The 19825-nt window shown below is 37.8% G+C and overlaps 3 protein-coding genes across 5 annotated transcripts; 1 reads left to right on the plus strand and 2 right to left on the minus strand.

Annotated features, from left to right (window-relative positions):
* Window positions 1-234: 234 nt before the first annotated feature.
* Window positions 235-4035, minus strand: LOC130432594 (leukocyte elastase inhibitor-like). Its single transcript, XM_056762033.1, has 7 exons — window positions 3792-4035; window positions 3178-3354; window positions 2409-2546; window positions 2199-2316; window positions 1123-1271; window positions 864-1031; window positions 235-759 (listed from the first exon to the last, which is right to left on the minus strand). Exons 2-7 carry the CDS (start codon window positions 3343-3345, stop codon window positions 349-351), a joined length of 1152 nt encoding a protein of 383 aa, XP_056618011.1. The 5' UTR covers window positions 3346-3354; window positions 3792-4035; the 3' UTR covers window positions 235-348.
* A 3934-nt stretch (window positions 4036-7969) lies between these two features.
* Window positions 7970-11418, minus strand: LOC130432592 (leukocyte elastase inhibitor-like). 3 transcript variants are annotated; one of them, XM_056762032.1, is made up of 9 exons: window positions 11367-11418; window positions 10828-11004; window positions 10100-10237; window positions 9644-10042; window positions 9382-9504; window positions 9165-9282; window positions 8929-9071; window positions 8668-8835; window positions 7970-8563 (listed from the first exon to the last, which is right to left on the minus strand). In XM_056762032.1, exons 2-9 carry the CDS (start codon window positions 10993-10995, stop codon window positions 8162-8164), a joined length of 1659 nt encoding a protein of 552 aa, XP_056618010.1. In that variant the 5' UTR covers window positions 10996-11004; window positions 11367-11418; the 3' UTR covers window positions 7970-8161. The 3 variants fall into 3 exon arrangements, with proteins under 3 accessions (XP_056618010.1, XP_056618009.1, XP_056618008.1); XM_056762031.1 differs by having other exon boundaries at window positions 9382-9501; window positions 9644-10237; XM_056762030.1 differs by having other exon boundaries at window positions 9644-10237.
* A 4577-nt stretch (window positions 11419-15995) lies between these two features.
* On the plus strand, window positions 15996-19824 carry LOC130433333 (uncharacterized protein C1orf232). The gene is made up of 4 exons (XM_056763156.1): window positions 15996-16076; window positions 17339-17416; window positions 17724-17833; window positions 18699-19824. The coding sequence occupies exons 1-4, from the start codon at window positions 15996-15998 to the stop codon at window positions 19045-19047; spliced, it is 618 nt and encodes a 205-aa protein (XP_056619134.1). The 3' UTR covers window positions 19048-19824.
* Window position 19825: the final 1 nt, after the last annotated feature.

Below are 19825 nucleotides of genomic sequence, written 5' to 3' on the forward strand. Positions count from 1 at the left end.
GAAAAACGCGCAGTGCATCCAAAGCGCTCTCAAGCGCCACCAGCTGGTTATTTCCAGAAGTGCACCACACATTATTTCAGATGGCCAAAAACGCTTTGGTGGACACACGTCAAATTATGAATTTATTGTTAGGTATATATATTAGATCTTTCTGAATCCGGAGGAACATTTTCAGGAAGGTCCGTTTTACATGCAAGTCACACAAATATTTACGAATGTTTCATGAATGAGACCTTTTCACTTCATTCAACCTTTATTGACTACAACGTATATGCACATATAACCTAAAAGATTTTATTACATAACAGTAACTTGTTTAAGCTTTCAGAAGGTTGTCACAGCATGAACTCATGGAGAACAGAAGCGTCCGTAAAACAGAATGCTGTTGGTGGGATTGTGTCTGATGAAGAACAGGAACGGGTGATCGGCATTGAAGACCTCTGGTTTATTAATGTAACCACATTTGACCTGAGAGACTGAACCAGTAGCTGCTGCTGCTTCTGTTCCGTCCTCATTAACATCAATAAAAGATTTATGAATCACATCAGAAAGCATCAGATCATTGTTGGTGGACATGCCTGAAAAATTTGCCGTCCCTATCTCAAAAGCATCCACCATTCCTAGACTCTTCAGCAGACTCTTCACGTCGTACGTTTCTTCCAACTTGAATTTTGGAAGAGATAAGTCAACTCTGACTTCACTCATCTTTTCAGGTTTGGTCCAGTCCATGAGCTTCTCATAGGTCAGTGTTTTCTCCAGCTGGATAAGAGAATCAGTTAATGTTATTGTGAAATGTGATGAATCGATCATACTTTAATGATGTTATTTGTGAAAGAGCACAGATCAAAACTCTCCTGTCTCACCTTCTGAAGGCCAGTGGTGTCGTCTTCAATCTCTTTTGGAAGGATGATCAGCATAATCAGATTCTTCCCGACATACGGCAGCTCCACGATCTGACTGTTCACCTCTGAGATGAAGGTCAGAGGAAAGTGTGACTTCTGGTTCATCATCTTCACCGTCTTAGTTTCATTCTGCCAATCATCAATGAGAACATGTTATAACCCCTCAAATCTCACAATATTGAACTTGATATAAAGAACACAAGAAGAACATTAATGTCACCTTGTTCAGCCTAAACTGCTTCTCTTTAGTGCCATGCCATTCAGGTGTGAATTTTCTTGCCCAATCGGCCTTCAGGTAGATTGCATTTATCAAAACCAAACGCGTTTGATCATTGACGATCCCCTTTGCCAGCAAGTCAGTGATCTTCCCTGATACACATGAATATTAAATTCACTACATGAACAATGAAAATCAAATGAAAGTGAAATGGACCAGAATATGACCAAACGGAAATGCTGTTTGTTTCATTTGTTACTGAACAAATCTGTTTAGTTATTGTAAAACAATACACTCAACTCACAATTTAATATGACACACGGCTTTACAAATACGAATGTTTCACATTATTTTGTGCAAAATGTAAAAAAATTATAAGAATAAATAATGGAAATGAAAATAACAAATATAAAATATATATTCGAAACATTTAAGGATATGGGAATACATCAGTAACATTAATATAAAAAGTGAGTTTTAATAAAAAATAAAATAAGGAAAGAAATTAAGAAAGCTAAACTGCTTACAGCATTAACGCACAAAATTAAGCAAACAAAACACAAAACATTATATATGTTGATGCTGATTCCATGTCGGCAGCTCAACAAATAGGATTGAACAGATGTCATACTAACTTAAATCAGGATTTAATATTTCTTTATACGCCTCAATGTTTAGAGTACTTTGTGTTTATTTACAACATCATTTTTACTTTGAGTATGTTTTTGCTACAATTAGAATGAATGGTTAAATTGATCAAAATGGTTTAAAAAGGAAATCTAGGTATGACGTCTGGAAATGTTTTTTTTTTCAGCAAATCATTCAAAGTCCTGCTTTCTTTATGCATTTACAAATAGCTTTTTGGTATTTAGCAAATAATGACTTGTTAATGATTTTACACATTATCGCTACGCATTTGATCATGATAATGATTGAATGGAAATCACAAGCCACGCCCACTATTTTATCTTTGAAATTCTGTTTCACTTAGAAATATGTCACAACACTAAAATAAAGTCGACCATTGCTTTCAGTTCACAGGGACTTTAAATTGTACAAAGTTTCACACTGGTTTTTACCTTGCGTCTCTTTCTCCACCCACTTGTTGATGTTGACTCGTTCAGCTTCTGCATTTGTTTTAAAGTCCACAGACTCCAGTCCAGCCTGATAGTATTTCTGTGAGTCACTAATGTATTTCTATAACAGATCAATTGATGCACAAGTCACATTAGAGCCGAGAACACTTTTTAGACCTTTATTTGAGTTGTGAATGAGTAAACCGCTCTTACATCAATGAACTGGTAGGATTTCTCTCCATAGAGACGATTGGCAAGACTCAATATACACGAGTCTCCAGGTTTGTTCAAGTCACTCATGAGCGTATTGAAGCTGGAATGATGATCCTCCTCTTTGTTAAGACACAGAACCTACAGCAGCAGATAAAGGAGTTCATAAACACAATTTCACCATTCTAATAACACAAACATCTGTTCTGTATACATTATGCATGTATATTCAATTTGACTATGTCCGACATCAGCCAAAGCGCTCCAACTGCACTAAAGAATAATTATCGTGAAATAATCATTTCTGAAAAAAAACAACGTGTAGTGTCAGACAAAAGTAAGAAAGTTACTCGGTATAAAGTAAACAAAATAAAGATCTAAGCTCTGGCCTATAATGCACTGTGCTTGCTGTGACGACATAACGTCTGGATAACACCATTGATTTCAGACACGTTTAGTGAAACTGTGTTTATAACAATAACGGACATAAACCAGTATATGAGACTTTCTCTTGTGTCGAGCACTTCCAGAGAATCAATAGCAACAAAAGACCTTTAAGGTGTGTCAGGTATGAACAAAACAGCTCAGCATTAACAGAGAAAACTATGGACATTTCTCAATAATATTACATTCAAATATTTAATTTCTGGTTTTAATACATTTCAATATATGGTTAAAGAGAAAGTCATTAAAATTTTTTCCCAATTCATATCCAGTTCATTTCTTTCAGCTATATGCACAGTAAGCAATTCGTCAGACTATATGACACCACCTTTAACATCTGATCTTGTGTGTTTCCTTTGGCACCGAGTGACACCATAGCCAGAGCAGAAGAGATGCTGAGAGGAGAGTAGAAGACATTTGCTCTTGTGTTCTTCTCACTGATCTTCTTGAACAGATTGAGAGAGAATTGTGTGTTTGATGCTGACAAAGAATCCATTTTCACAACCTGAGCAAAGAAAAAGAGAGAACTGGAGATTAAGAGAGTTACAACATGATGTGATCAATATAACATGTTATTTTAGTTTATTATGATATTAAAATGTTTAAAGGAGCATATTGTGGGCTTCAGTGGAAGAAATGAAATAGGACGTTCTGTACCTTTAACATGCTTGTTAGAAATCCCACCATATAAAGATTTTTAAGGTCTTTATGTCTAAGATGGTCACGAGTTTAACCAAAACATTCTCATTTCACGTCATTTCCAGCGCAAAGAAACGTCTGATGTTCATAACATGTAATGACATCTACTTTCCTCTCTTTTGCAGTTTTTAAGTCGGACAGATTTTTACATATAAACAGAAAAAAGTCTCACATTTTCAGAAATCTGTAGGATAGAATCTAAACTTTACAGTAAGAAACAGAGGAGTGTTATTAAATCATTACCTTTCAGTGTGTCTCATAAGCGCGATTGTTTTCCTGTGTCACAGATACATTAGTGTAGATGCGCCGCCCCACACCCCAGGGGCGCCTGCACTGTGCGTACCATGAGAGGGCGTAGTTATCATTTAAAGTCTGTGTTTAAAGAATTAAATGTTGTTCAAAAGTGATTATTAATCTATTTACACTCATGACATATCGAGAAAGAGAGAGAGAGAGTAAATACATAAAATGAATAGTGTGTAAATTGTAGAATCAAATGTGTGCATGACTTCCCGTTCTCACGAGACTTGATCCAGTAACATGGTTGCCAGATATTCATAGATGAATCAAACCAACAAAGACCAACCAAAAATAAATCTAAAAAAATTCAAAGAGGTAATAGACTATTTTATAACACCAGAAAGACTGAAAAAACATATTAAACAAATAAACGTTCGACCTTCATAAGCTAAATAAAGACCAAATACCAAGTATAAAAGCGCTTAAAATAAACGAACATGGCAACACTTCACAAGACCGCTCCTTGATGCAGAACTTCCGAGCATCGGATGACCACTTTTAAAATACTGCAATGGGCTGCTTAGATTAGTCACAACTCCAACTCAAATATTTAACTGCGTCCATCTTTTCTCAAATCTATATATGACGATATACAAACCAAATTACAAAAATTGATATTTGCAGCAACAGACTTTCTCCAGGTGTTGTCTGTTCACCACAGTGATTGTCTGTCCACTGGTCCGGTGTGTGTATGTATGTGTGTTTATGACTTGGGCCTCATTCATGAAACACAGAACACATTTTTATGTTATTGATTGGTAAAGTCGTGATCTGTGTTCTTTTTGACAAACTTATTTAGATGCACTGTGTATTATAATGATATTTCACCAGTTCATGTCTCTTTTTTTAATCTTTAACTTTGGGTAAAACACAGAGCTCGTCACTGTCACTTTTAACAGAGCTGTCCAATCACAGTGGAGGAGAGGCGGGACAAACACTACATTGACAAACCATCACACTTGTACAACACAACGATGGAGAAGTTAACATAGCTGCTTACTGCATTTTTATAATCATTAATAATCTTTAATATGAGATACTCGTAACATGTTACTGTCGTGTATAGTCATAATCATGATAACCAACTGTCTCCGGAAAAACGCGCAGTGCATCCAAAGCGCTCTCAAGCGCCACCAGCTGGTTATTTCGAGAAGTGCACCACACATTATTTCAGATGGCCAAAAACGCTTTGGTGGACACACGTCAAATTATTAATTTATTGTTAGGTATATATATTAGATCTTTGTGAATCCGGAGGAACATTTTCAGGAAGGTCCGTTTTACATGCAAGTCATACAAATATTTACGAATGTTTCATGAACGAGACCTTTTCACTTCATTCAACCTTTATTGACTCCAGACTACATCATATATGCACATGTAACCTAAAAGATTTGATTTCATAACAGTAACTTGTTCAAGCTTGCAGAAGGTTGTCTCAGCAGGAACTCATGGAGAACAGAAGCGTCCGTAAAACAGAATGCTGTTGGTGGGATTGTGTCTGATGAAGAACAGGAACGGGTGATCGGCATTGAAGACTGCTACATTAATATAACCACATAGGACCTGAGAGACTGAACCAGTAGCTGCTGCTGCTGCTTCTGTTCCGTCCTCATTAACATCAATAAAAGATTTATGAATCACATCAGAAAGCATCAGATCACTGTTGGTGGACATGCCTGAAAAATTTGCCGTCCCCATCTCAAAAGCATCCACCATTCCTAGACTCTTCAGCAGACTCTTCACGTCGTATGTTTCCTCCAACCTGAATTTTGGAAGAGATAAGTCAACTCTGACTTCACTCATCTTTTCAGGTTTGGTCCAGTCCATAAGCTTCTCATAGGTCAGTGTTTTCTCCAGCTGGATGATTCCTGGTTCATCATCTTATAATAAACAGAAAAAAGTCTCACATTTTCAGAAATCTGTAGGATAGAATCTAAACTTTACAGTAAGAAACAGAGGAGTGTAATTAAATCATTACCTTTCAGTGTGTCTCATAAGCGCGATTGTTTTCCTGTGTCACAGATATAGTAGTCTAGATGCGCCGCCCCACTAGGGGTGGGCGGATCGATCCTGAAATATCGATACTTCCGATGCTTAGGTTGTATCGAAAAGGATCGATCCTAACATGAAAACATCGATACTAATGTGTTTTTACTACAGATTTTATTTATTTACTAATGTTGCTACACGCAGGGAGCGGATCACCTGTTGACTCCACCGGAGGAGGCGTCGGGCAAGTCGTGTTGGCTGCCATGAGCGTAAGCCACCCTGAGGATAGATGTACGCCACGGCTGTAGTGCTGTCTAGACGGGGGGGGGGGGGGGGGTTAGGGTGTGTCGGCAGAGGGGTGTCATCACTATGCGCCTGCTACCGGTGTGCCACGCTCTCCTCGGAACTCGACTCTTCAGTCATTGTTGGAGCAGTCTCATGTGCATCAACCCGAGGGGTATTACCCCCGCCGTGGACGCCATGTGTCCCAGGAGCCTCTGAAAACTGTTTCAGGGGGACCGCTGGCTGCCTGAAGTGCCATGCAGTTCAACACCGACTGGGCGCGTACTGTGGACAATTACACCGACATGGTGACAGAGCATGGTTACACAGCTCCTCATGCACCGCCGGGAAGAATGGCTTCGGCACCGCGCCCGTCATTTCCGACTGCGTGCCTGAGGATCCGGACGGTTTGCCACCGTCGTTTGGGGAACCGAGCGCTTGGCTGGCGGGTATACGCTCGCAGAGGTCCCCATATCACTAACGCCGCTAGCACTGGCAGGACATCGGGGCCTTAGCCACCTACGTCACGGTCCGGGTAACAGACGAAATGGTGGCTGGTTCCCGGAGGAGGACAGCCACCCATGACCACAACTTCTGGATGACACTCTGCCCGCAGTGCGGGCAAGATGTGTCAACAAAAGCTGCTTCAGCGTGCTGTTGACCATTGACAGTCAGAGGAGCATGTTGAGAGTTTTTTTTTTCCTGAAGTTAACAACAATCTCCTTCGTCTTCTCCACATTCAGAGAGAGATTGTTGTCACTGCACCACCTGCCCAGGTGGCTCACCTCGCTCCTGTAGTTTGTCTCATCTCTGTTGCTAATGAGACCCACCACAGTCGTGCCGTCCACAAACTAGATGAAGAGGTTGGAGTTGTGTGTCGGTGTGCAGTCGTGGGTAAGCAGGGTATAGAGGAGAGGGCTAAGCATGCATCCTTGAGGGGCCCCCGTGTTCAGTGTGATGGTACTGGATGTGCTACTGGTGAGCCGAACTGCCTGAGGTCTCCCCGTAAGGATATCCAACAACCTGTTGCACACAGAAGGGTTTAGTGGCAATTTGTGAGTGAGCTGTTGCGTGATGGTTGTGTTAAATGCTGAACTGACGTCGATGCTGAAATGATGCTGAAAATGTCTGTGAAGGCATATCTTCATTGATAAAACAAAGCAACAAAGACCAACCCAAAATAAACAAATTCAAATAGGCTATTTTGAATAATAGCAGCTCTGTTAACAACATTTTTCAAAATATCTACTTTTGTGATCAGAAGAAGATAGAAAGTCCTACAGGTTTGAAATGACAAGAGAGGGTGTAAATGATGACAGAATTCATTCATTTTGAAGGTGATCTACTCCTTTAAGAGGACAAGAGAGAGTCCAGGGGCGATTCTAGGATTATTATTTTCTTAAAGTATTCAAGTTAAATCAAATTGTATTTATATTTATAAATTATAGGCATGTTAATACACACCATAAGACTAATCCCTCTGTAACAATTGTGACCCCACTTCTGACCTTCTATTGAAAGAATTTCAACATGGGGAATATCAGAAGTTTGCTTTTAATGAAGTAGAAATACTATTTCTCTATTTTTGTTGTAAAGTTAAAAACATATTAAGGCTGTTGACTGAAGCACATGAACATAAACAACACAATTCACCTGCAAGCGTTTTGCACTGATTGGCTGCTTAACACCATCATCACGATTCAATCTAAATGAAATCCAGTCTATCATAATTTATACCACAGTTCTATCATAATTAATCAACTTTTCTCATGCCTACTGTACACTTTAGAAATGAACATATGCACAAAAGTGTGTGATGGGAATTAAACTTTATAAATCAAGCAATAGAGTGTTATATTGGCCCTTTATTGAATAGAAAAAAACAATAAAAGAACTTACAAACTCTTTTTTTATATAGAAAGCTTTGATTATATATGAGAAACCCATGACCCCAGTCCAGAACTATCAATGTAAGATACATTTAAACCAAATCACAACCTTCGGCAGCTAAATTTCCAAAAGGCTATACCAGCAAGAGCTCATGGAGTACAGAAGCATCCGTAAAACAGAATGCTGTTGGTGGGATTGTGTCGGATGAAGAACAGGAACGGATGATCAGCATTAAAGACCTGTGGACGTTGTATGCTTGTGGCTACCATAACAACACCAGTAGCCGCCGCTGCTTCTGTTCCTTCTTCATTGACTTCGACAAAGGATTTATGAATCACATCAGACAGCATCAGATCACTGTTGGTGGAAATGCCTGAGAAGTTTGCCTTCGCCTCAAAGGCATCCACCATTCCTAGACTCTTCAGCAGACGGTTCATGCTGTACGTTTCCTCAAGCTTGAATTTGGGAAGAGATATCTGAACTTCTTGCACACTCATGTTGTCGGGTTTGGTCCAGTCCATGAGCTTCTCATAGGTCAGTGTTTTCTCCAGCTGGATAAGAGAATCAGTTAATGTTATTGTGAAATGTGATGAATCGATCATACTTTAATGATGTTATTTGTGAAAGAGCACAGATCAAAACTCTCCTGTCTCACCTTCTGAAGGCCAGTGGAGTCGTCTTCAATCTCATTTGGAAGGATGATCAGCATACTCAGATTCTTCCCGACATACGGCAGCTCCACGATCTGACTGTTCACCTCTTGAATAAAGCTCAGAGGAAACTTTGACTTCTGGTTCATCATCTTCACCGGCTTAGTTTTGTTCTGTCAACAATCAATGAGAACACCCCTCAAATCTCACGACTGTTTGAAATACTGAACTTCATATAAAGAACGCAAGAGAATCATTACTCTCACCTTGTTCAGCTTAAACTGCTTCTCAACCGTAGCTTCCTTTGGGAACTTTTTCTCCCAGTTGCTCTTGAAGTAGATGGCGTTCACCAAGACCAAACGCGTCATTGCACTGACTGTCCTCTCTGCCAGCAAATTCTTAATCTTCCCTGATAAAAAAACACAATTTTAAGTAAATTTGATATTCTATTCACACATTGATGACATACTCAGTTCATAATCATTTTACTCTAGTCTTAAACCTTGTGTGTTCTTCTCCACCCAGTTGTTGATGTTGACTCTTGCAGCTTCTGCATTTGTTTTAAAGTCCACAGGCTCCAGTCCAGCCTGATAGTATTTCTGTGAGTCTCTTATGAATTTCTTTAACATAAATTAATTGAAATAAGTCACATTAGAGCTGAAACATTCATTAATATGAGCATGAACGATTTGAGCTGTGAATGAATCAAGTGCTCTTACATCAATAAACTGGAAGGATTTTTCTCCGTAGAGACGATTGGCAAGATTCAACATATATGGGACTCCTGGTTTGTTCAAGTCACTTATGAGCTTGCTGAAGCTGGAATGAATAAGATCCTCCTGCTGAGAAAAATACTTCAGTCAATATCAAAATGATCAAATATAACTAGTGATCTAAATCAAGATGCATACACATCCAAAGAAGTCTACATGTACATAAATGACACAAAAAACACATATCTTGAAAGAATTCATACTGAACCTTGACGGGGACAGGAAGCTGATGCTTCAAGGGTTCTTGCAGCTTTGGAGGTCCACCCTGACCCTGGACAGGTTTCTGGGGCTTCTGGGGGTCTTGTACCTTTGTAGGTTCACACTGACCCTGAAAAGGTTTCTGTGGCTTCAGGGGGTCTTGTACCTTTGGGGGTTCACACTGACCCTGGAAAGGTTTCTGGGGCTTCAAGGGGTCTTGTACCTTCGGAACTTCACACTGATCCTGACCAGGTATTTGATGCTTGGGTTTCTGTGGCTTCAAGGGGTCTTGTACCTTTGGGGGTTCACACGGACCCTGGACAGGTTTCTGTGGCTTCAAGGGGTCTTGTACCTTTGGGGGTTCACACGGACCCTGGACGGGTTTCTGTGGCTTCAAGGGGTCTTGTACCTTTGGAGGTTCACAGTGACCCTGGATAGGTTTCTGGGGCTTCAAGGGGTCTTGTACCTTTGGAGGTTCACAGTGACCCTGGATAGGTTTCTGGGGCTTCAAGGGGTCTTGTAGCTTTGGAGGTTCAGCCTGCGCTGGTAGTCTATGTGCTGGAGTCACAGTGTCAGGTTTTACAAGATTGTTAAGGCACATCACCTACACAGGATTGATGACAGAATAAAGAGTTACGGATAACTTCACTCTTAAGTGCTCAAAAGCACTATGTCGGAATACTTTAATATGCATTAGGAATATTATAAATCTGATTTTGATAAACGATCTGACTTTTTAGAGTCATTTCCTGTTAATGAACACAGGCATTTGATCAAACATACATCAGTAAATGCAAAAACAGAAGTCGAAAAAGGCATTTTCTTGTTACTTACAAAAATCCAGTACTTTCATATAAGATAAGAGGCACATAAATGGACCCTTATAAAGACGATATACTGAACCTAAACGGTATGCACCTCTCCAAAATGTAATACCAAAATTCTGTTCTGTGACTGGTCTGCTAAAACCCCTCCCTCAGGTAAAAAATCTGTGAAAGAGCTGGATTTCCTCATACACATTTCCAAATGATTTATCTAAATAAAAATCTATTTATCGATATTTAACAACAATCAAGCTGCATCAAGTCAGTGTCTGTTTGCTGCTATTACTGCTAATGCTTCTCTAAAAAGAAGCAGCTTCCTCTTCAGCTCGTCTCAATACTTTTACAAAACATTTATAATATGTTACATCACCTTTAACATCTGATCTTGTGTGTTTCCTTTGGCACCGAGTGACACCATAGCCAGAGCAGAAGAGATGCTTAGAGGAGAGTAGAAGACATTCTTTCCTTTTTCCTGCTCACTGATCTTCTTGAACAAATTGAGAGAGAATTGCGTGTTTGCTGCAGAAAAAGGCTCCATTTTCACAACCTGAACAAACAAAAAGATGTATGAGATATTATGTATAAAACAATACAGAATAGAACGTTTTCCATTTAAGCCTACATGACAATTCTATGACATCTGTCTGGTTCTAGCAGGATAGTCCATCAAATAATAAATGTATATATTTAAATCTTAGCATTTTAATATAAGGTGATCCATCCCTAAGAGAAGCTGTACATATCCTTCATATTCACACAACAATTGCAAATTTACAAAGCATTTGATTATGGGCTGTCTAAATCAATCAATAATGCATTAAAATACTATAAATAATATATTCATAAATGGATTGCAATGCCATACTTTGTAACATAGATCAAAGAGAGTCAATACAATTATAACTGTACCCGTAAAAGTTAGCTTGAACCCTGAATCTCTACTGCCTGTCAGATGCGAATGATTTAACTGTAATGGGTGTAAGTCTAATAAATGATGTCTCTCCCTAAAACGCCCTGCTTTCTTCCCAAATCTAGCCCTCCCACATTGTAAAGAAATTATATGTGCAGATAATTTTACCTGACCTCACCCATATAGATTGCATCTGCTTCTTTTGATTATGCAATTATATAAAGGGCATATTTTCAAGGTCTTGAGTAAAACCTTGTCATTAAGGTGTTCCCACATAAACACATTTCAACAAACAGAACCTGTTCAATGCTTTTCAGATTTATTTGTTATGTATTTGTATTTTGTTAAAATAGTGCTTTATATCTGCCAACCTCTGTATATCAATATCTGCATCAGCTAATGAATCAACACATATTAATCGACAACTTAGATTAGATGATTAGATTCAACTTTATTGTCATTACACATATACAAGTACAGTGTAACGAAATGTAGTTTAGGTCTAACCAGAAGTGCAATTAGCAAGTGCAGGATATACAGTGTGAATAAATACAGAATACAATATTAGGAAAATACTATACAATGGGCATGTACTATGAAAATATGATAGTCTGTATGTACTATGAACAATATAAACAGAAGGCTATATACTGTGAACATTAATGTACAGGTGGTTATGAACAGATAACAATATAGACTATACAATAGTGCAAGTGACTTGAGTGTGCATTAGTTACAGACATTAGCTATTAAAGTTACAGTGCAGTAGATGAGTTGATGCTACTACTACTACAAACATTCTTCAACCACATAGCTGATTTAATTTCATTCAAAAATAAAAATAAATGCAATTCCGTTGTTTCTTTAACATTTGGCAATGTTCATAATTTCTAAATTTTCTATATTGTTATTCAATGTTACTAAACTTCAAAATCTAAACACATTTTCCCTTCATTCATAATAATTTCACGTGTCATATAATACAAATTAAATAAACTATAAGAATAAAATAAACAGCAGTGAGTCATTGGGTGTAATCGTCTGAGGTTTCCAAATATAATGTTGTTAAAACAGTGTGTATTAAGAAAGAATGGTGTTTTGGGTGTTTGCTTGTGTATTGTTTTGATTTGAAGCCAAAAACTCTTGACTCACCAAATTTCTAAATTTTACCCATGGTTGCGTCCGAAATTTGAATAAGTACCTACCTAACGGTCGTTAAACCAGTACGTTCTATATACTATGAGTGGGAGTAGTATGAATATATTTTGGACATACTGCGTCTGCCATGTTTTATGGTCATCTGACCTATGACGTATTAACAACATCCTACACGTGAGCGTTGATAAAAAACATAATTTAGTCACGAGTAATTCATTTACTGACACTTACATTACAAACAGACGTCCACCTCGAAGTTTTCCGCTATATTTATTTGATTTACTTTTGAAATTTGACTGTTGCTCAGCTCCCGTGGCAGTGTCCATCCGATCCACACTCATGAATCTCGGCGTTCGTGACTCTACTAATACTACTGATTACTAGGAGTACTACTATAAGTACTAATTTTCACCTACTATATAATATGAAAGTAGGCGATTTCGGACGCAGCCAAATTTTTATTCAGAGAGTGTCACTTGGCTTGTGAAAGACTCATGATGACCAACTGTTCTCAGAAAAGACTTCCTCATAAATAAATGCTTACAATTCACAACAGGATGACAAACATCACATCATCCTGAATGAACTCAAAACTGAGCAGGTTATGGCTAGATTATTTTTTGAAAGGTTTGGATCATGGAACATTGTGCTGTAAGCAAATAAATCGAATTTAATCCTACTGATGAAAAGAGGGATGTAATGTGTTTTAAAACACACACTGGTCATGCCGATACCCATGACAGGTCCAGCCCGTGGGTTTGATTAACCCCACCTGAACAGTCTCATTGCATAACAATGACATTACCTGCACACACCCCAGTCAGGTTACAAGAATTCTTCCACTGTGGGAAAACAATTGGGCTACTTAAAAAAGAACGGTCACACCATTAAACCAAGCCCTATATTTAACAGAAGAGAGAAATTCCCCAAAGCTTCATCTGTATAATCTATAAACATTTTTTGTTTTATATAGGCCTATGCACCACTTTTTTAAGTCATCATTATAACTTTCTAAAAAAACAGTTCATAATTCATGAGCAAAAGCCACAAAAGTTTGATAAATTGAATTGTGCTTTTACACATACTGCAAGACTCGTAAGGCCTTTTTTGTTTGCCTGATTTTCCTCTGTGCTCCAAATGGTCGCCTAATTTTCGCTCTCCAGAAATTTTTCAAGCGTTTTTTAAATTCGTATGAATTGGTTGAAAGTGCATTCCAGATTTCCAGCGATACGGTGAAACTTAACCAATGCTTGAGAAGCAAAATCCTTTATGACAATATGGAACTGCAAACGAAACATTCATGTACTTCACGTTGATTCGTTGAAAGCAATGAAACCGTTGAAAAATGTCTAGAAAATCCTGCACTTTTACATAGGCAGTTTTCCCCGGTCCAAAATGGCGGCATCGTTGACCGTTAAATAATTGTTGAATACTGCAAAATACATGTCTTCTAATATCTTTAATTTTTGCATTTACATATTTGTAAACTAATTTACTTGGACCCATTGTGCGAGCTGTCTCTTTGATACCGTGTGGCTTATATACAGTACATGTTGCTGCTGATGGAATGACATTCTTGACACACCAACCAAACAAGAGAAAAGGTACCTCAAACCCCTTTTTCACATCATTGCACAATGTTTCCAGGAAACATGTCATCGACCCGGAAACCGTTAAACATTACACACCGGTTCGAGCTTGAACGTGTCCCTGATAAATGCACATGAGCTGAAATAGGATGTTGGGGCAGGACTTACCAGGTGACTTTTATAATAAGTAAGGTGTTTCGTAAAAAGATAAACCTTAAAACATGACTTTTCAGTTTTAATTAACAGTTAGAAGTACGCTAGTAATTTAAACTATACTTGAAAATTCAGACATTGATTAAGACAACATAAGTTTATATTTTATTTGATAGAGTCTGATTTAACACATTGTGAACAAATTGTTTCTGTCGTTTAAAATCTTGTAAAATCCTGTTTTTTATTATTCAAGCAAACATGTTTGCCCATCATGTGCTTAAGCACATGTATGAATTAACCTCCAAAAGACAAAATAAGAAATCAAAAAGATTTGCAGAAATAGATGGTGTTATTAAAAGTGACAGGTCCCCTTGATAAAACCTGGTCCACCTGGTGGATTACACATTTAATAAAAGAGAATTCGCTGTCTAGTTTCACCCTGTTATCTACCAAAGTATAATAACATCCAGATTTCTTAAATTTGAACACAATTGGTCAGCCCATGTCATTCAGGGCTGTTGTTGTGATTGGTTGATCTGTGTGCGACAGTGGAGGGATTCGATTGCCAGGCATGAATGGCCGTTACAGAGCTTTTTGAATAATGAAGAACTAGCGAAACTCAATGCAGCACATGTTTTCTCCAAAAACAGTTCTTCATCCAACACACTTTTAAATGCTGCAGCCTGGAATGTTTCAAAGTTAAACTAAAGTATATCAAAAAGTTGAATTTACATTAATGCAAGCAGCATTAAAAAAGGCGTATTCATTCGTAAAACATAACGTGTCAAAACATTTATGGTGCACAAGCAATTATTGTCTTCTAATATTAGCAGAACTGCATTAGATGTTCCAGAGGTAACAGACACCTCAAAAGCATACATTTTTTATAACATCTGTCTCCATATATTTCACAGCAGGCCACTTCAGATTAGGTTACCATGAACAAGCTACAGGAAACCAAAGTGTCGGGTGAAATTACACGACAAACATTATTCTATTTTCCTTCTGCATGCTGGATTCTGTCATGATTCTCATACTCCTATCGTTTTAATGAATGTAAAGGCTAGTGAGGCCTTCACATGAACGAAAGCTTTGTGTGAACTTTAAACTCATTTATATTACAATGGTTTTCCGGATAATGTTAAAATTTAATAGATAATAAAATACAATGATCCTTTAATTTAAATGGATTCATTTGTTTTGATCTTGCTGTGACACTGTAGGAACTGGGTCTGTTTTGATATTATTGAACAAAGTATAATGAAACATCCTCAATGTCTGACCTCTTTGTTATCTCTATATGTTTAGTGTGCGGGGTTAATGTTACATGCGCTTCTTACAGCAACCAACAATGACGGCTCAACTATTAGCAGACCTGCCTGAAATATTCAGTAGGAAACCCATACCTGTTTCCAGGTAACCAATGCTGGGCTTCTGAAGCATGTCACTGTGTGCGCGCCTCTTTCATCTTCTTTTTCACATTGAAATCAAGGACTCGACTCAGACACTGTGCTTTTCTTAACACAAATGAATGTAGATATACGATGAGAAAAATGCTGATTTTGCACTAAAATCTGGATATCGTCTTGCGTGATCCGTCTTTAGTGCATTCACAGATGGAACAGGAATATTGATCTGTAGATCCAGTCGAAGGCCTGGAGTTTGTTGGTTGTGGAGCTCTTTTTATGACGTTTTGCACACGTTCAGGAGTTTTTGAAGGTGTCCATCATGAATCCCATGTGGAAAGTCTATAAGAGTAAAGTGATGAAGACCCTTAACCCAGACATGGAGGACGACCCAGTCGAGGAGGTAAACCTATTAACTCTACGGACTGATAACTGCCTGCTTTAGAGCAAATCTTTAAAGTAAATCCTTATTACAACGTAATACTGCCCATTCTGGCTTTTGGTGTTCATATGAACATCAAAACATTTAACAAGTACAAGTTGTGAATAATGCACATTGAATATTAATACAAATTCTAATAGTATTTGTACAGGATTCCAGTATATATGTATATCTTAATTAAACTTTTGGGCATTTATCTTAAAGTTCTGTAAATTAATGTAAGAGAAAATTGAGATCTTCTGGAACATACTGTTCCCTATAGAACTAACATAATGCATTCAAAAAGAATATTAAAGAATTTTTTTTCCCCAATGTGCCTAATTGTCCCTTTGCATAACTGCATTGTCTGATAAAGTTTACACATTATAAAATAAGAGTTCTAAATAAACTAATTGTGCAGTTGCATTTAGTACTTCATGAAGGTTTTCTGCTGTTGAGACAACTTTTTAAAGATTATATTGAGTGGCAGGCCCACTTGTTTGAAGAATGAATTCAGGAGGCCTTCAAATATTTAAACTATTCTTTTAAAAGCCTGATGAAGGAAACCCTTGACCCACTTTTCAAAAGGCCCTGTAACTGGATCTTGACTCTCCGTTTGGATTAGGATGGCATTCCAGTGACTAATTCCAGACAGATAATATACACAAGGGTGTGTGTGGACCGCTGGCAGCTTCCACACAGTTCTCACCTGTCTTCTTCTTAAACAGCCAGCTCACATAGTTTCCACACCATAAAACAGATACGACGATTATCTGATAAAACAAATGACTTCATTGAAATGTATATCAGGCAACTTTTTTGTGTACAATACAGGCAGAAGTAAATATTAAGAGACAAACAATTCATTAAAATAGATGAGAAACAAACAAACCCTCAAAGTTTTTAAGCTGAACAGATCTATTTCAGTTTCACCACAAGAGGGAGACAAAATATTTATATTACATTCTTAATGTGGGCTACCTGTTTCACCGAAAAATAAACAATTCTGTCATCATTTATTCACCCTTATGTCAGTCTAAACCTGTATGTGATTGTTTCTTCAGTGTAACACAAAAGAAGATATTTTGAGAAATGTGGTTTATTGTTCATACAATGAAAGTCAATGGAGGTAAATGTTGTATGGTTATCAACATCCTTCAAAATATCTTCTTTCTGTGCCATAGAAGAAAGAAGAACTGTTGCATTTATTATCGATGACATTGTTTTTCTGGATGTTTGTGTAGGTCAATGATGTTTCTGAAGACATGACTCCCATCCAGCAAGATGATTCTCCCAGTTCAATGTCACAACTGGCCAAGCGAGTACGCTGGTTCCCTTTCTTTAGTCATTTGTTGAATTCAATGGAATTCATGTCCACTTCAGAAGAAGATATTGAATTTCATGGAAATGCTGTTCATATTACATTTGGAAATATAAAAACGTAGCAACCACATATTCTGGGTTAACTAGTTACTGTAGGAATTTTACCATAATTTTACTATAATAACCATGTTTTGGATTTAATTGTAGTAAAACCACAGTTAATTTTCACAAGAAAATGCCAAAAAGCACACTGCAGTGCATTTGGACGTTATGTTTTTGTGAATATGTCCTCATGTGTCTCCTTAGATGCAGGGGGCCAGTGTGAAGGGCTGGAAGAGTGTTTCAGGACTCTTCAACAAAGATGATGAACACCAGCTGCTGGAGACAGAGACAGAGAATCAGCCTGTTGCAGATCAGTATGGGAAAATAATCCATCACACTTTACATTAGGACATTTATTCATTTAGCAGGCACTTTATAATCAAAACGAGGGAGCATTTTACCTTAAAGGAATTTTAATGTCACATGTGTATGACCTCAAGACACAATCAATTATATTTTTTTTTTATATTATCTGAAATAAAAAAATGACAATTCTTATTTTTTCATGAAATATTGCAGCGTTTATAGTAAATAAATTATCATTGTGGGTCATTTTCTTTCTCAAATTCGTATACCCTCATAATCGTCAATTAAAATCTGCAAATGCACTTCCGCCCTGAAATGACGATCCATCTCAAATAAACTCCTCGCCTTCACCTGTCAGTCTGCTGCCAGTTTCATTTCAAAATCAATGCAACAGCTGTTTTCACACATCCAATCAATTTGCAGTAAAAAGTGTCAGAATAAGGAAGTAAAAACGATCGCAACTTCTGGTTCACGGGGACTCTAACAAAATGCAGTCACTTTCTGCAAGCACAAGCATTCATCATTAAAATAATCCAAATGACTCCATTGGGTTCATAAATGTCTTCAGAAGAGAAACGAAAAGTTTGTTAGAGAAATTATGTATATTTTGGTCTTATTTATGGCATTATAGGTTGAGAAATTTTTGATTCGAGAGAAGGTTAGGTTTAGGTTAGGTTCCTTTAAGAATTTGACGACTTATCATATTTGTCATTTAAGTACTTTTATCATCATAATGTAAAAAAATCAAGTACAATCAATACATCATAATAGCTAAGTCTCCCTTTCTTGGGATTGAAATCTTCTTGTAATGATGTGATCACGCTGAATGATGTCATGGAGATTTCTCTTCATGTTTCATTTCATTGTGTGCAGTCCGCTGGCAGTGAAACCAGAGGAGCCTCCGAGACCCAACAAGCGCACCACGGGATTCTGGGATAATTTCGCCACTAAGTGGCACCAGGCGGAGACATCGGTGGCCTCAGGAATGGAGGAAGATGCCGACGGCAGCATCCAGGAGGTGGAGAATGAGACCGGAGGAAGGGGAGAAGACGGGGAAAATCAGGCCGGGCAGGAAAGCGGTGCCGGGAAAGGCGGGGTAAGCAACAGCTTTTCCAAGTATGCGACACTGGGAGGAGACGAGGACACGCCAACCTTCAAGTGGAACTTTGTCACCAGTAAGCTGGCTGATCTGAAGACTAGAAGCATGGCCAAGAGCAACTAGCCAATGGTCGAGAGGAGCAGGCCAGATAAATACAAAAACTAGAGAAGGGTTCAGTGCTTTATCATGCGTATGATGATCACATTTTACTGAACCAGTTAAAAAACTATCTGGCCTCTCTTGGCCTGGAGTGGAAAGCCTGGATTTCTGGAGGTGAAGTGTGTCATTTTTCTTCAAATGTTGGAAAACCTTTTCAACACAATTTGTTTGTCCAAACGATAAAAACTGGGTGGAATCTTATAGTGGTTTGACACCTGTGATCTAAAAACAAAATCGATGATGCAAGCGGCAGAAAAAATGACACACTTGACCTTTAAGGAAAAACAAATGATACATCAGGGAATTATCAGACCAAAGAATTAATATTTGAGATCGCATTCTGTTAATATTCATCAAAAGATTCATGCAAAGAATGCAAGCTAGAGTAAAGATAATTAAACAAAATACCAACAATTCACCTGCAATATATTTTCACAAGAATAACATCAATAGAAACTACAGATTTATTTTTCAATGATATAACCACATAAAACATCCTCTAAAGCACCAGAACATGCTAAAAATAAGGAAACACATATATGTTGTATCCTGTGTGTGTGTGTGTTTTATCGAGCACAGTCATTGGTGCATTTGTAAGTCACTTTGCTTTTTAAGTCACTTAGAGTGCATTTGGGTTATACATTGAACGGTTTACCCTGCTGTCGCCAGCACCATGTTGACCACAGTTAGAGAATATTTTATATCTTAATTTATTTTGTCTTTATTTTTGAGGTGTAGGTTT

Source organism: Triplophysa dalaica, chromosome 12 (genome assembly GCF_015846415.1).
Source record: "Triplophysa dalaica isolate WHDGS20190420 chromosome 12, ASM1584641v1, whole genome shotgun sequence".
NCBI lineage: Eukaryota > Metazoa > Chordata > Actinopteri > Cypriniformes > Nemacheilidae > Triplophysa > Triplophysa dalaica.